At 35.0% G+C, this 16,987-nt stretch overlaps 1 protein-coding gene across 1 annotated transcript in view; it reads left to right on the forward strand.

The window, feature by feature from the left end:
• The window catches only part of LOC136035656 (uncharacterized), a 36,306-nt gene extending 19,867 nt beyond the window's left edge, over positions 1-16,439 (forward strand). The window contains exons 6-9 of the mRNA XM_065717562.1: positions 35-90; positions 10,097-10,272; positions 11,737-11,863; positions 16,178-16,439. Coding sequence (XP_065573634.1) covers positions 35-88 — 54 coding nt within the window. The 3' untranslated portion in view covers positions 89-90; positions 10,097-10,272; positions 11,737-11,863; positions 16,178-16,439. The remainder of the gene's footprint in view (positions 1-34; positions 91-10,096; positions 10,273-11,736; positions 11,864-16,177) is intronic.
• Positions 16,440-16,987: the final 548 nt, after the last annotated feature.

The following is a 16,987-nucleotide window of genomic DNA, read 5'->3' on the forward strand; positions in this document are numbered from 1 at the left end:
TAGGAATGATAGCTAATCTAACAAATCTTTCCAGCTTGAAGAAGAGTTCAGGACCCTCTGGCTAGATCAAGGCAATCTGGGGATTTGAAGGTGAGTTTTCTTTTATTATGTATTATTTTATTATATATTATTTTTATTATGTATTCTATTTTTCGGAACGAGCATCTTTTTCACTTGAAAATTCATTGATTATGTATTATGTATTTTTATTATGTATTATTGTATTATGTATTACATTTTATCATATATTATGTATTATTTTACTATATATTATTTTATCATTTATTCTATATGTATTTTATTATTTTTCGGAACGAGTATCTTTTTTCTTAAAAACTAGCCATCTTTGATTTGAATTTTGGTAGCTCCACCTCTTTACGTCAATCCACTTCTCTCACTTTCCCCTCATTAAAGAAAAAGTTTTTTTATAATTCCATTCTATGAACGAATTCTTAAAATGCATGTTTACCTTTATGTAGGTAATGTTAAATTTGTGGACAATGAGAACTATCTTGGAAAAATCCTTTCATCTCAATTAGTGTTGAGGAAAGTTCACTTAGAAGGTGGCAGTAATTTGCCTGCAATGCAGCGTGTATATCACCCTGACAATGAAAAACAGCAAAGTTCTCAGCCCAAATATAAATTACTATCGTGTAGTATGAGTAGTCAGGTTTATCCCGTTGTAATGAGGCTGTTGAAACCCGTGGAAGAAATTAATAATGCTCAAGTTTTATTTTAATTCATTATAGCCAATTTGTTAAGGGTTTAATTTGATTAATTTATTTTAATCAAAATTCATTCTGGTTTTATTTAATTTGTTTTATTTAGTTACTTAATTCATTAATTCTTTAATTCTTAATTCATATTATATAGTTTTTAGGAATTATAAATGTTACTATGTGGTTTTAAAAGGGAAAGGGGCCTTCGGATTTTCTTTTATATTTATATTTGACAATGAGAACTAATAAGTAGCCTAAACATAAACATACCATATCTCGAGACTTTAAATGGCAATCGCGCCGCAGTCGATCCGCTCTTCACCCCACCATAACATTTTTCTTTTAATAAGGTGTCAGCTATGTCGCAATTTTATATTTAGATGCGTGAGAAATCAATTATTATATTATTATAATAACATTAGTTTACTATAAAAATTCGAACTACTCACTCAGGAAAAGAAGGGAATTGAAATCTTAGTGAAAAAGACCTCCGTATACAGTTGTGCAGTTCTAATACCTGGTGCCAAACTAAGAAAAAAAACCTGGGGGGAAATCAGGAAAAGGAGAACTGAAAACATGAGGCACTATAAAGCTTATGAAGGTATGGGTTTCCTTTGAAGCTGTAGTTGTCTCTGAAAATCATTAGATTCTTGACGTTTTAATGGTTACGAACCGAAAACGTTGTCAAATTGAACTAATTAGTTTGGTTACTTATTTTCATAGTTCAACGTGGCAACACTGACGAGTGCTTAGGTGTAAATTGACCTAAAGTAGATTTTTTTTTTCTGAATTCAGTCCCGGAATATCTTTTGCTGCTCTTTCTTGGAGGAATTATTTAGAACGTGAAACACACAGTACATTTTTAATGTACTGTAATAAGAAATTTGCATGTAGTGCAGATTTCGGATATGGCTTGATTACTGAATTCTCTACCATTATTTGATCGCAATATCTTATTTGTTGCAACAACTTAAACAATTATAACGCTTTGAATTGCACTATATTATTTTTTCGTTTGAACACACTACCCCTTCTCCTGGGATAAATAGGTAAAGCATGTGGCACTAGACTTCTTGAAAGTCCGAACCAGCGGTGCTGATCTCTGTCTCAAGGCCCCTCAGCCAGGAAATGTAATAGGAACCAGCATTCATGTGCTTTCGCACACCCTTCCTGTTTATCCTCCCCAGATTTCTTCAGGTATCCATTTAGAGCTGGGTAGACTCTCACTAAGCTTGCAAGCCGCGCCATTGACCCCCGCCCCTTTCTGTTGACATCAACAGTCGAACCCTCGCCATTCAAACAAAGGATTCCATATCTAGCGTCCCATCCATCTCCCGGTATAACTCAATGATAAAACAATCGTCAAAGCAACGTGTTAAGTCCTTCTACAGCAAGTCTTAAAAGTTTATTAAAAAGTAATAATTAGTTTATTAAACAGGTTATTTTTGTTTATGATGAATCCTAGCTGCTCACTAATGATAATGCTTATGCTTATCAAAAACATTGAAGATAAAGTCCTTTGATGACAAATCTTAGATTTTTGAATTGGTTAGGGAGCATGCTGAAAAAGAGTTGTCGTCATTTTTGCTATGACGGTGACGTCATTAAAGATATTTAAGACATATATGTTCACGTAGAAATCTATTAATGTTTAAGTTTTAAATGACTGATGAACTTACAATGGCAAAAGCCGATGAAGATGCTCAAAGAGTCTATGCCAAAAAACTTGCTGCTGATAGAGAAAGTCAGAAAAGAAAGCGTGCCGAGGAACTACCAGTGAAACGCGAAAGCAGACTTGCTGCTAAAAGAGAAAGTGAAAAAAGAAGGCGTGCCGAGGAATCACAAGAACAGCAAGAAATCAGGCTTGCTGCTGATAGAGAAAGTAAGAAAAGAAAGCGTGCCGAGGAATCAGAGCAACCTGAAAGTTATCGCCTGGCATTCAGGTACAGCCCAGTTGATGATTATAGCTTGAGTAGATGTGTTCAAATCGGGACAATGTCTAAAATTTGTCCCTATTGCAAGGCCTTGAAATTCAATGGTGAAACAATGGGAATGTGTTGCGCCTCAGGAAAAGTTAAACTTCCTCTAGTGGCTGCACCACCAGAGCCATTGAAGACTTTCCTTACTGGAACTACGTCAGAATCTAAGCGTTTTTTGTCAAAAATCAGAAAATACAACTCATGTTTCCAAATGACGTAGTTTGGAGCCCAAATCGAAAATTAAGATCAATTTATATCTACTTTCAAAGTAAAAGGGCAAATTTATCATAGAGCAGGGTCCCTTCTACCATTCTCAGGCGAGAATCATAAATTTTTACAATTGTACTTCATCAGTGATAGAAATACTGAATTGAATGCACGTTGCGAAATTTCTCCCAAGGTTGGAAGGACAATCGTTTCCCAATTGCAACATCTTTTCCACGAAAATAATAATTTAGTGCGTCTGTTCAAAACAGCCATCGATTTGATGCCTACTGATACGCATAAAATTGTTATTTCTGCTGACAAAACGCCTCCTGGCCAACATATGCGTAGATACAATGCTCCAACTATCGACGAAGTGGCAATCGTTATGGTCGGTGATCAGTTTTTACCTCGAGATATTATTCTTCATAAGCGAAACGCTCAGTTGTTAAGAATTGCTGAAACTCATCGATGCTACGATGCCCTACAATATCCTATCATTTTTTGGGATGGAGCCGACGGCTATCACTTTAATATTAAATTGATGAATCCAGCCACTAACAAAGAAATGAATAAGAAATGCAGTGCAATGCATTATTATTCCTATAGACTAATGATTCGGCAGGATGAAGAAAATTATATTTTAAAATGCCGTGAATTGTTTCACCAATTTGTCGTTGATATGTATGCTAAAATTGAATCAGAACGTTTGCTATATATCCGCCTGAATCAGACCAAGCTCCGCTCTGAACAATACATTCATTTGCGAGATGCAGTTATGAATGACGGTAATACCACAAACGTTGGAAGATTAACAATTTTACCTTCGTCATATGCTGGCAGTCCCCGTCATATGCATGAATATGCTCAAGATGCTATTGCGTATGTTCGTCTCTATGGTCGTCCAGATTTATTTATTACATTTACATGTAATCAATCTTGGGACGAGATACTGCAGCTTTTACTTCAAGGTCAATCGGCGGTTCATAGGCATGACATTACGGCCCGTGTCTTCCGGCAAAAGTTGAAATCACTGATAAACTACATAGTAAAACTTGAAGTGTTTGGGTCAGTGCGATGCTGGATGTACTCAGTGGAATGGCAAAAACGAGGTTTGCCACACGAACATATACTAATCTGGCTACATAAAAAAATTACTTCGAACGAAATTGATGATGTGATTTCCGCTGAAATACCTGATAAAAATGTCGATAAGGGGTTACATGATATTATTGTAAAAAATATGATACATGGACCTTGCGGTGCACTGAACGAAAATTCACCATGCATGGCCAAAGGAAGGTGCACAAAGCAATATCCTCGACTTTTAGTATCAAAGACAATTACTGGCAATGATGGTTACCCACAATATAGAAGAAGATCTACTGAAGATGGCGGTAAAACAGCAATAATAAAGAAGCGTAACGGTACCACCATCGAAGTAGATAACCAGTGGGTTGTTCCATATTCCCCATTATTATCAAAAACATTTAATGCACACATAAACGTTGAATACTGTAACTCCGTAAAGGCAATCAAATACATATGTAAATACGTCAACAAAGGCAGTGACATGGCAGTTTTTGGCTTGCAGCCCGAAATCAAAGATTTCGACGAAATCGTACAATATCAGGCTGGAAGATACATAAGCAGTAATGAAGCTGTTTGACGAATTCTTTCATTTCCGATACATGAACGTAGTCCAGCTGTTGTTCACTTAGCGGTACATTTACAGAATGGTCAACGTGTTTATTTCACGGAAACCAACGTGCAACAAAGAGCCCTGATTCCACCGGATACAACATTAACAGCTTTTTTTCGCTTTGCAAAAATGATTCATTTGCAAAAAAACTGCTGTATACTGAAGTGCCTTCGTATTACACGTGGAATACTAAAAATAAAGTATTTGAACGTCGAAAACAGGGTAAGTCAGTCGACGGCCAACCTACCATCTTCAAAGATACCACGATAGGAAGACTCTACACCGTTCACCCCAATCAACATGAATGCTTCTTTCTACGCCTGCTTTTGGTGAATGTACCCGGTCCGACATCCTTTGAGTATTTGAGAACTGTAAACGGTACTATACATGACACTTACCGTAGTGCATGCCAAGCTCTGAATTTATTGGAGAATGACCAACACTGGGATAACTGCATCAATGACGCGTGCGAAACGTCAACCCCAAGTCAAATTCGTGCATTGTTTGGCATCATTTTAACAACTTGCTCTCCATCAGCTCCTACAGAGTTATGGGAAAAATATAAGTCAAAAATGTCTGAAGATATACTCCATCGAAAACAGTTAGAGAAGTCAGATATGACTTTTTATTTTACATCAGAAATTTATAATTACACTTTAGTTATTATAGAAGATTTGTGCGTACGTATGGCAAACAAACCTCTTCAGGATTTGGGAATGCCTTCACCTAACCGTATCGCTGCTGTTTCGACATGTGTAGAATTGGATCGTGAACAAAGTTACAGTACGAGTGATCTATTGTCGTATGTACAAAATAACATTTCCAAGTTAACGTCGGAACAAAAAGACATTTATGATACGATAATGCATTGTGTCGATAACAACGTTGGAGAAATTTTCTTTTTGGATGCGCCAGGAGGTACTGGTAAAACGTACCTCCTGGGTACGTTTTGTGATAAAACTGATTCTGGCATCAATTCGATCAAAAAATGATATAGCGTTGGCAATTGCGTCGTCCGGAATAGCCGCAACTGCCTGGTGGAAGAACTGCTCATTCCGCTTTGAAATTGCCTCTGAATTTGCATTCTACAGAAACTCCCATGTGCAATATTTCCAAATCATCTGGGATGGGTAAAGTATTGCAGCAATGCAAACTTATTATTTGGGATGAGTGCACAATGGCACACAAAAAATCGCTCGAGGCTCTGGATCAATGCTTGAAAGATTTGAGAGGCAAGTCGAAACCCTTTGGCAGCACATTAATATTGCTTGCGGGAGATTTCAGGCAAACATTACCTATAATACCTAGATCAACTCCTGCAGACGAAATGAATGCTTGCCTGAAAAATTCTAATTTATGGGCACACGTAAAAATATTAAAATTAACTACAAATATGCGTGTCCGATTGCAAAACGATGACTGGTCAAACATTTTCAGATCAATTGCTGGCAATTGGAAACGGAAAGCTCCCAGTAGACTCAATTTCAGGACGTATACAACTACCTGCTGATTTCTGTAATTTAGTGACGTCCAAAAATGAATTGATTGAAAAAGTATTTCCGAATATTCTAAAAAATTATAAAAATAATAAATGGCTAAGTGAAAGAGCGATTCTCGCACCCAAAAATATAGACGTCCACGAAATCAACAATATTGTTTTGACCAAGATTCGAGACCAGGCAGTCCTTTACAAGTCAGTCGACACAGTTTTGGAACCAAATGAAGCGGTTAATTATCCATCTGAATTTTTAAATTCCATAGATCCTTCAGGGTTTCCACCACACGTGCTACAACTAAAAATAGGCGTACCAATAATACTTTTAAGAAATATCAACCCACCAAAGCTTTGCAATGGCACGCGACTTGCCGTAAAAAAAAACAATGGAAAACCTAATAGAGGCCACAATCTTGACAGGGCCTTTTGAGGGTGAGGCTGTTCTTATTCCTCGCATTCCCATGATTCCAACGGATCTGCCTTTTCAATTTAAAAGATTGCAATTCCCAATTCGATTAGCATTTGCAATCACAATTAACAAAGCTCAAGGTCAATCATTAGAAAAATGTGGTATAGATCTTAATACTGATTGTTTTTCCCATGGACAATTGTACGTTGCATGTTCGAGGGTCGGTAAACCTGACAATCTATTTATATGTAGCGACAATTTGACAGCGAAGAATGTTGTATATTCGCAAGTTTTATGCAGTTAATTTGTATTGTATCTATCTATCTATCTATCTATATAAAAACGAGTTGTGTGTATGCATGTTTGTTTGTTTGTAAAAAGAGCGTTTGCATATGACGTCATTATTAGTACATAAGGCTTTGTATATGCACAGACAATGGGAAAGCCAAGAATGTTGTATATTCGCAAGTTTTACGTAGTTTGAAACACATATATAAATCTATCTATATTCACAGGTGGGACACAGGGACACAACTACAATGGCACGTAACTAATAATGCGCGTAACGACTTACGCGCGCGGGGGGGGCTTGGGGGGGCGCGAAGCGCCCCACCAACTAGGTGTCTGGGTGGCGCGAAGCGCCACCCCAACAGCTAGTATATTAATATAAATACTAATATATATTATTAATGTATATATATGTTAATTTATTATTATTCTTATAGATTAAAAGAATCGTATTTTAATGTTGATTTTAAATGTATAAGTATTAAGTTTAGTTTTGCCCATCAAAAGTTACGAGCCTGAAAAAATTTACCTTATTTTAGAAAATAAGGGGAAACCCCTTAAAAGTGATAGAATCTTAACGAAAATTACACCATCAGATTCAGCATATCAGAGAACCTCACAGCAGAAGTTTCAAGCTCATATCTACAGAAATGTGGAATTTTTTTTTCATAACAGATCACGGATGCGTGTTTGTTTGTTGTTGTTGTTGTTTTTTTCAGGAGTGATCGCATCGACCCAGTAGTCCTAGAATGTCACGGGGGGGCTCATTCTAACGAAAATTAAAAGTTTTAGTGCCCTTTAAGGGACCACAAAATTGGAGGGCACCTTGGCCCCCCCCCCACACTTATTTTTTTCTAAAGTCGCCGGATCAAAATTCCGAGATAGATGTTTATTCAGCTTAGTCGAAAACCTATTCACTATGTCTGTTGGGACGACTTACTCCCCCACAGTCCCCATTGGAGGGGCTGCAAGTTACAAACTTTGACCAGTGTTCACATATAGTTATGTTTATTGGGAAATATACAGACGTTTTCAGGGGGATTTTTTGGTTGTGGGGAGGGGGTTACTTCTGCGGAACTTCCCATGGGGGAAGAGAATTTCAATAAAGGGTGCAGGATTTTCCAGCATTTAAAAGAATATGAAAAAAATAAATATGAAAAAAAAATTCAACTGGAAGTAAGGAGCAGCATTAAAACTTAAAACGAACGAAAAATTATTACGCATATGAGGTGTTTACCTCCTCCTAATACCTCGCTCTTTACGCTAAAGTATTTTTAGTAATTTCAACTATTTATTCGGGGGTCATTTTTTAGGTATTGGGACAAAATTTAAGGTTTAGTCTTAAGAGCGAGGTATTGACGAGGGGGTGAACCCCCTCATATACGTAATAAAACATATGAATATAGAAGTTCGTTACGCAACTTAATTCGTAAGTTACGTGCATTTTTACTAATAAAGATGTTCGTAAAAAATTAAAAGTTCTAGTTGCCTTTTTAAGTAACCAAAAAATTGGAGGGTAACTAGGCCACCACCACCCCCCACACTCCTTTTTTTTCAAAATCATCCGATAAAAAATTTAATTAGTGCACAAATTTTATTTAATTATTCATGTGCGGAGAGCAAAAATCAAAACATCTATTAACTCCAAAACGTTCAGAAATTAAATTAAAACCAAGTTTTTTCTAACTTAAAGTAAGGAGCGACATTAAAACTTAACGAACAGAAATTACTCCGTATATAAAAGGGGCTGTTCCCTCCTCAATGCCCTGCTCTTTACACTAAAGTTTTTTACTGTTTTAAAAAGTAGAGTTGATAGAAAGAGTCAAACTTTAGAGTAAAGAGTGGGGCGTTGAGGAGGGAACAGTCTCTGTCATATACTGAGTAATTGCTGTTCGTTTTAAGTTTTCATGTCGCTCCTTACTTTCAGTTGAAAAAACTTATTTTTTTTATATTTAATTTTCTAACTTAGGAGTGGGTACGTATTTCTTATACACACCACACTAAAAAAGTAAAGTTAGGTTAGTCCTAGTGAAACACACCTATGCATTATGAAATAAACTTTAGTGAAAAAATTATACAACCGAGAATTATGGAAATCAAGCCCCCCCCCCCCCCCCCGTTTTGCTGCCCCCTAAATGAAATCTAGTTTCTTTAAAAATCATGTCAAAGCTACGATAAACCTAAGTAATTCAAGCATCAACAGAAACAGATCAGTTTTCTTTAATATATATTTACCTTTATATATTACTATAAAATGTCCTTATGCTACTTTTATGGTACCAAATGGCTAATTTTTTAGTTTTACTGCCATTTTTATTTGATTTGGGAAAATTGGCTCCAACTCCCCTCCCCCCAGGATTTTGACGAAATCACATCACTGGTCGCCATCTTAAAAAAAGGGAATGTGGTGGAAAATCAATAAAAATAAAACGCTAAAAACTGATGGCACCAAATGGCTTAATGAGATATTGCTTTCCTTTGAAGGTGTACATGTGTCTGAAAACCAACGGCCGTAAGTGTTAAAGATTTTGCAGAGGATCAAGTTGTCATCAAATTTCACTGATTTATTTAGAGTCTTGCCATGCCTCTCTGCCTTATTTCCGTCCTAGGATGGATGATAGACTAGCATCAAGAAGTGAAATTAATCATATTTATACAACTTTGAAAAAGTTAAGCCAGCTTTACCTTTCGCAGAGACTACCTGACTTGGCTTTACTTTAATTAACCGTGCCTATCATCACTTCCAACAAGTTGAATACCCCAAGCTCTGCCTATCAGTTTCCTATACTCTGCGACTGACCGCTCTGAAATTATGTCTATTCTTGCGTGTCATTTGAACACAACAATTATTTACCTTTATGAATTTTTCTGATTGCTTACTCTGTAAAGTTAATTTTATTCATAAATTTACTTCATGTTATTTTGAATTGTTTTACCTTACAGATTGTACACGCAAATCCCGTATGTAACTTATCTAACCAGGTAAAGTAATGGGGAGATAAAAAGCAATTTCTGGAGGGAAAAACAACTCTCCTAACATTTAATTGGTTCTTATATTAGAAATATCGAGTCAATAATAAGTACCAAGATTCAACATGTCTAGCAAGTAAACTCTCTTTCTCTGTACTTACCATTTCCTCCTGTTCAGCTACTGTCCATTTTGAAATGATGTCTTATTCGTGCGTGTCATCTGAACATAATGATTATTTGCCTTTATGGCTTTTTCTGATCGCTTATTCTGCAAAATTAATTTTATTCACAGATTTACTAAATGCTATTTTGAATTGTCTTATCTTTTAGATTGTACTCGCAAATCCTGTATCATTGATGTTGTTTACAATGCATCCTACAACGAATTGGTTAGAGCTAAAACCCTGGTCAGAAACGCCATTGTAGTGGTTGATTCTGCCCCATTTAGACGATGGTACGAGTCTCACCACCCCCTCCCTATTAGAAGAAAGAAAGGAGCAAAAATCGTAAGTTGATTCTATAATCGTAAGTCGATATATTTCTACTCGTTGGTAACTTATTGCTCAAGAAGTACTGAGTTTTGGTCAAGCTCCTACGAGTCTCACCACTCCCTCCCTATTAGAAGAAATAAAGGAGCAAAAATCGTAAGTTGATTCTATAATCGTAAGTCGATATATTTCTACTCGTTGGTAACTTATTTCTCACAAAGGTGCTGACTTTTGGTCAAGCTACCACCCAGGAATTTTATTTCTGGGGGGCGGGAGAAAGGGCAAAAATAACTAAAATTGAATTTTATAGTTTAAGTAACACAGCATAAATATTATACAGTATGGAAAGTTTCTATACTCTCCATTGAAGATTTTTGGGACACTTCAGTGGCACACCTTTCGTCATTTCTTGGCCTAATTAGGCTAATTGTTAGTTAATTTTTTGGATTTAATTTCTTCGAATTCTAAAACCGAATCTACAACCCAGGTCCTGAAAGGACCTTGGACCTATTATTTGAAAACAGCTTAACCTGAGTTTCACAATTATCTCAGGAGTATGAACTTATTAGATAATAAATTTAGCCGAGACAGTGTTGACATCTATGAAAACAAAATATGATATGGTATGCACTTCATACTTAACACTGCATGTCTACGTTCTAATTCAGTATTTAGGATTATTTAGGATTATTAAATGTTTTCTGATTAACGTCTTTATTTTTTTTACCACTTTGATGATTAATACCTGTAGCCATGTAGTTCTAACTGCATTTGAAGCATTTTGAATAACGAAAACGCATTTGGCTAGACTCATTTTATTTTTAAATTCCTCTTTTATTTTAATTCCTTATTAGGTTTTCCTTGTTTCAATTATTTTATTTTAATTCCTTATTAGACTTAATTTATTTTTTACTTTTTTATTTTTAAAAATTTTCTGAATTTGTAGCTCAAAATGCTATATGAACTAAAAGCCTGCATTCCCGATAGACATCGCCAGGAATCCAAGAAAAAAACAGAAATCACTTTCATACTTTGTCCTAAAAAAAAAGTGATTTGGTTCATTTTTGTTACCCATTTTCGCCAGCTACTCACTTTATTCCTTATTTCTGGAGAGGAAAATATTCTGCTTTTCAAAAACTTGGTAAACTATTGGGGAGACAGGGAAAGAGTTTCTGGGGAGACAAACAACAACTAACGACTCCGCTTTTTTGAAACATGATTGGTTGTTCGTGAGAAATATTGAGCCAAAGAGAAGAACTAAGGGTATTCGAGATATAAAATTTTCGGCGAGTAAACTCTTTCTCTGTACCTTAGCAGTTTCTCGTGCTTTGCTACTGTCCATTTTTCAATGATGTCTTTTTCGTGCGTGTCATCTGAACACAATGATTATTTGCCTCCTTGGCTTTTTCTGATCTCTAATTCTGTTAAGTATATTTTACTCACAGATTTAATAGATACTATTTTTGAGCTTTTATCTTATAGGTTGCACACTCCAACCGAATGAGTATTTGATGGTCACTTGAAGGGTTAGCTTGAATAGTATAAAACAAAAGTCATTGATAGTGTTTACAATACCTACAACAAGGAATTTGCTAGAATTTAAACACTGGTAAGAAGCGACATTGTCTTTGTTGATTCTGCTAATTTTAGACATTAGGGTGTAAGGCTAGATAAGGAACTCCGCGTAAGGAAACATGTTAAAAAAATAGTTGCTACTTCATAATATGCAGAATAATCATAGTTAACACAGTTGGCATATGAAGAACCTTTATCTTCACTCCTTTCCCTGTTTTTCGAGTTTTTCTATGAAATTCATGATTTTTTTTAAAGCCTTTGTTTAATTTTGAAAAATCTGCTAAATGCAGCATTGTCAACTAAAGATTCTGGATGTTTCAATGCCATTTACAAAATTTGTTAATGGCATCATGTTTTTCTGATTTTTTTTTTTTTTTTTTTTTTTTTTTTTTTTTTTTTTTTTTTTTTTTTTTTAATAGCCTCTGTTTAATTTTGAAAAATCTGCTGAATGCAACATTGTCAACTAAAGATTCTGTACGTTTCAATGCCATTTATAAAATTTGTTACTAATGGCATTTTTTTCTTGTTTTTCTTTGATTTTCTTGTTTTTCTTGTTTTGATGATTTTTTTTTTCAATGGCCTCTGTTTAATTTTGAAAAATCTGCTAAATGCATTATTGTCAACTAAAGATTCTGGATGTTTCAGTACCATTTACACAATTTGTTACAAATTGCATTTTTTTTTTTTTTTTTTTTTTTTTTTTTTTTTTTTTTTTTTTTCTATGAAAGTAATGATTTTTTTTCAATAGCCTCTGTTTAATTTTGAAAAATTTGCTACATGCAACATTGTCAACTAAAAATTCTGTACACTTCAATGCCATTTATAGAATTTGTTACTAATGGCATTTCTCCCCTTGTTTTTCTATGAAAGTAATGTTTTTTTTTTTTTTTTTTTTTTTTTTTTTTTTTTTTTTTTTTTTTTTTTTTCAATAGCCTCTGTTTAATTTAGAAAAATCTGCTGAATGCAACATTGTCAACTAAAGATTCTGGACGTTTCAGTGCCATTTATAAAATTTGTTACCAATGGCATTTTTTTCCTTGTTTTTCTATGAAGTAATGATTTTTTTTATTTTCAATAGCCTTTGTTTAATTTTGAAAAATCTGCTAAATGCAACATAGTCAACTAAAGATTATGTACGTTTCAATCCCATTTTCAAAATGTGTTACAGATGTTATTTTTCTGGTGAAGATTATGAACGTTTTCATGCCATCTGCAATATCTGTTTCAGATGGCATTTTTCACCAAGAATTTGAAAACTGCAAAAATGCTTGTTGAAACCATGTTAAAAAAAAATTCGAAAAAGTGTAAAACGATGAAAGAATTGAAGATAAATGCTCTCCCTAAGCAAAATTGCTTAATAATAATATTCTTAAATATTCTGCATATTATGAAGTGAAAATTATTTTCTTAACATTTTTCCTTATTTGTAACTCCTTGTCTAGACTTTCGGTCTCAGTACCCCCTCCCTATTGTAAGAAAGAAGGGAAACAAAACCACATGTCGAGTTCATATACCCTTTGGTAACTTGTTGCTCTCTAAGCTACTGAGTGTTGGTCAAACACCTACTCAGAAGTTTTTTTTTTGGGGGGGGGGATTCGCAATAATAAAAATAATGTATTTACTATTTTGAAAAGGTAGTACCTATACATTAAAAAAAAATTAGGTTATCAGGGGAATTTAGTATTTGGTGTATTCAGTATTTAGAGATAGATAAGTAAAATATGGGAAAACTCATAATATGATTAAGGTTATCCTAACAAAACTCAAACCGGCTGTAGAAACGACCTTATTTCAATCATGCTAGATAGTTTGTGTTGTCGGTCGTTATGCTATTGTTTTGTACAGTAGTATCGTACAATACTTTTTAAATTTTGTTACTAATTTATGGTTTATTTTTGTGCTTATAATTCCTGTTTGCTGAAGTTGAACCATCCATGGTCATCAGTGTTGGCCCAGTAGTTAAGATGTTTTTGTTGTTGTTTGTTTTTTAAGTGTTTGCTTCGCGTTCAGTGTGTATTTCTTCTTTTTTTTTCTTCGTTTATTGCTTTCTTTTTTTTTCTTTTCTTTTTTTTATTGTATGACGGGTTTTCCTATAAATACTAATCAAACAGTTCGTGGTAACGAACTGTAGTAAGGAGAGACCCGGCTCAATAGTAACCAAAACTCTAAAAAATGGAATTTTGATACCAATACCTACATCAAAAGAATTGCATTTTAATGCTGATTTTAAATATATAAGTTTCATCAAGTTTAGTCTTACTGATCAAAAGTTACGAGCCTGAGAAAATTTACGTTATTTTAGAAAATAGGGGGAAACGCCCCCTAGAAGTCATATAATCTTAACGAAAATCACACCATCAGATTCAGCGTATCAGAGAACCCTACTGTAGAAGTTTCAATTTTTACTGTTTTAAAAAGAAGAATTGAGAGACAGAGTCAAACTTAAGCGTAAAGAGCGGGGCGTTGATGAGGAAGCAGCCTCTTTCATATACGAAGTAATTTCTGTTCGTTTTAAGTTTTAATGTCGCTCCTTACTTTCAGTTAAAAAAACTTGTTTTTTATATTTAATAATAATAAAAGCCAAGCTAAAACCTCTGCGCAGTGTTTTGCGGTACGATGTCGTGGTTGCACGAAAGTGGTCAATTGCCGGTGCTTCGCCCTGTGGCGCAAGACTGGGGTGAAAAACAGTGGCGAATAACCCAATGGCGAAAAAAGGGGAGCAGAGTTTTCTAAGTTTAAAATCTAGTTTTCTCAAAATTTTAATTCTCGTTTCTCTTGAAATGATTTCTTGAACATTTATTTTTCAAGAATTTAAATTTTACTTTTTGATCAGGGTCCATCCAAATTATTCCGCTATAATGGCGCTTTTTCTATAGGTTTCACCCGATCAAAAGTAAACCCAAGCCAACGAATGAAATGTATTCTAATTTAGCATCTTGATTTGACAAGTACGATATAAGGAGATTTGATTGCGATATAAAGAGCTGATGGCTTTTTGGTTAGGTATTATTATGAAGTGAGATTTAAAAAAGAGTAAACGAGGGATTAGGAGTTTCTGGTGTGTGGTACTTTTTACATGTTTGGCTGTAAATCTTAAATGCTTGTTTTAAAGTCATTTTGCCAGTCTTTTTTCATCGCGGATGCTTGTGCAATATAGTCTACTCGAGTTAGCTAGCCATCTTCGGGATGATGGAAAAATGGTACAAAGTGAAACAATGTCTTAGACCACAATGCTTTTCCGTTTACAAAAAATTAAAGAGAGAAAAGATGGGTCGAATTTGAAAAAAAGTTTGTTCTACTGCTTTATCATGGTTGGTTATATTTAACGTTTAAATGTGACATATCCTGCTCAAATCGTATTGAAAGGGCTGTGTGTAAATTGAGCAATGTGTCCAAAGCTAATATATATCTTGCGTATCTAAAGTTTACATATCCTACTCAAATGATAAGTTCGTTATTCCAGTTTTTTTTAATCAAATCCGTTCATAAGCGTACATTTATGTCGACCATCGGAGTAGACAGTGTTTTACTTGGGAAATTTTTATTTTCTGTCAGCTAAGGTAGAGAGAATTTATCTAAAATATTTTTTGAACTATCAGAGCTTTTTTCTTTCAGTAAATTAAGAAATCGATATGATGTTTCCCTCTGAATTTTTATAGTGGTAGCAGACACCTAAGTGGTTGACACGCTGGGTTGGGAATCCTTTATTCGAGGGGCACGGGTTCGATTCCTGGCGTGGCTGGTTATTTGGTCTAAGACGTGGGTCAATGGTGTGGCTCTGTAAGCTCAGCCAGAGCCGACTCAGCTCTAAATGGGCACCTGGAGGATTATGGGGAAGGTAAGCAGAAAGGGTGTGCGAAAGCACAGGACGGTTGGCACCTAACCTCCCATTGCACCTCCTGGCTGAAGGGTCACAAACCGGAGATCTGCACCGCTGGTTTGGACCTTAAGGGTCTAGTGTCGTCATATTTACTTTTACTTAGGCACCTACTTAGGGGGACTAGCGACATTTTGGGCTTATCCCCTATTTTTACACGAATAAATATTTTTTTATTAACTGAAGATAATGTTTTTATAGAACGCAACACTCTAAACGAAAGGGTATATATAACATGTTTAAAGAGTTTTAATGAAACACAAATATATGGCGAAAGTTTTATACAGGATAACAGTTTTTTTTTTTATTATTGTATAAATTGTAATAATATCTGTCGAAATCACTGTGTGCATCTAGACATTGTGGCTTCGTATGTAATAGTCCATTACGTACGAAGAATATATACTAATCCCCACCCCCACTCTTTCTTGTGTACTTACCTGGTGACATGCATATTCGTCTCTGTTTTAGGGAAGCAATGGTCAAATACAGGAAAGCCAAGATATATGGACTAAGTTTGGCCTCACTGAAAATAAGGATGAGGAACTCCTTATGTATGTAATCAACGATAATGAAATGATAATACTACTAATTAATTTGACAAGGGATTATATCAAAGTAATCGACGACGATAATGAAATAATAGTAGTGGTAAAAGAAATACCTCTAATTGGCTTAGCAAAAGATTAACATTTTATACGATTGAATTTTTTTAATAAAACTGTTGTGTCTACCTCCTAGATTATCTTATATCCAGCTATAGCGTGATTAGTTAATTTATCGCTTGACAATATATTGGAGGATTAGAGTTATAAACGTGTTTATAGAACAAAAAGATTGGAGGAAAATTACCTCCCACCATGTTCAAAAACTGTTAGCATACTTGCCCGTTCAATAGATGCGATATAGGCCGTACCAACGTACGGCCTATATCGCGTGCGGCCTATACCCTATATATATATTAGGCCAACGTACGGCCTATACCCTATATATATATTAGACGTATTTGCGACCTTGTGAAGCACTGTTAAATTAATGATATCACGATGATTTGTGAAGACCTTGTGTGTAAATTCTCAAGGTCAAAGAAATCTGCTTCGCAATAAATCGTGTGACCTTCACTGAACGACGGAGAAAGCTGTAATGCAACTAATCCCCAAGTGGGTCTTTAGAGGTGATCCTGGTATATACGATAAACATTAAATAATTATAAGATAAAAAGGTGGGGTGGAGGAGATTTACGTATATAATAGATCAACTTTATGCATGAGAAATAGTTCT

The sequence above is a fragment of the Artemia franciscana genome, chromosome 14, assembly GCF_032884065.1.
Source record: "Artemia franciscana chromosome 14, ASM3288406v1, whole genome shotgun sequence".
Taxonomy (NCBI): Eukaryota; Metazoa; Arthropoda; class Branchiopoda; order Anostraca; family Artemiidae; genus Artemia; species Artemia franciscana.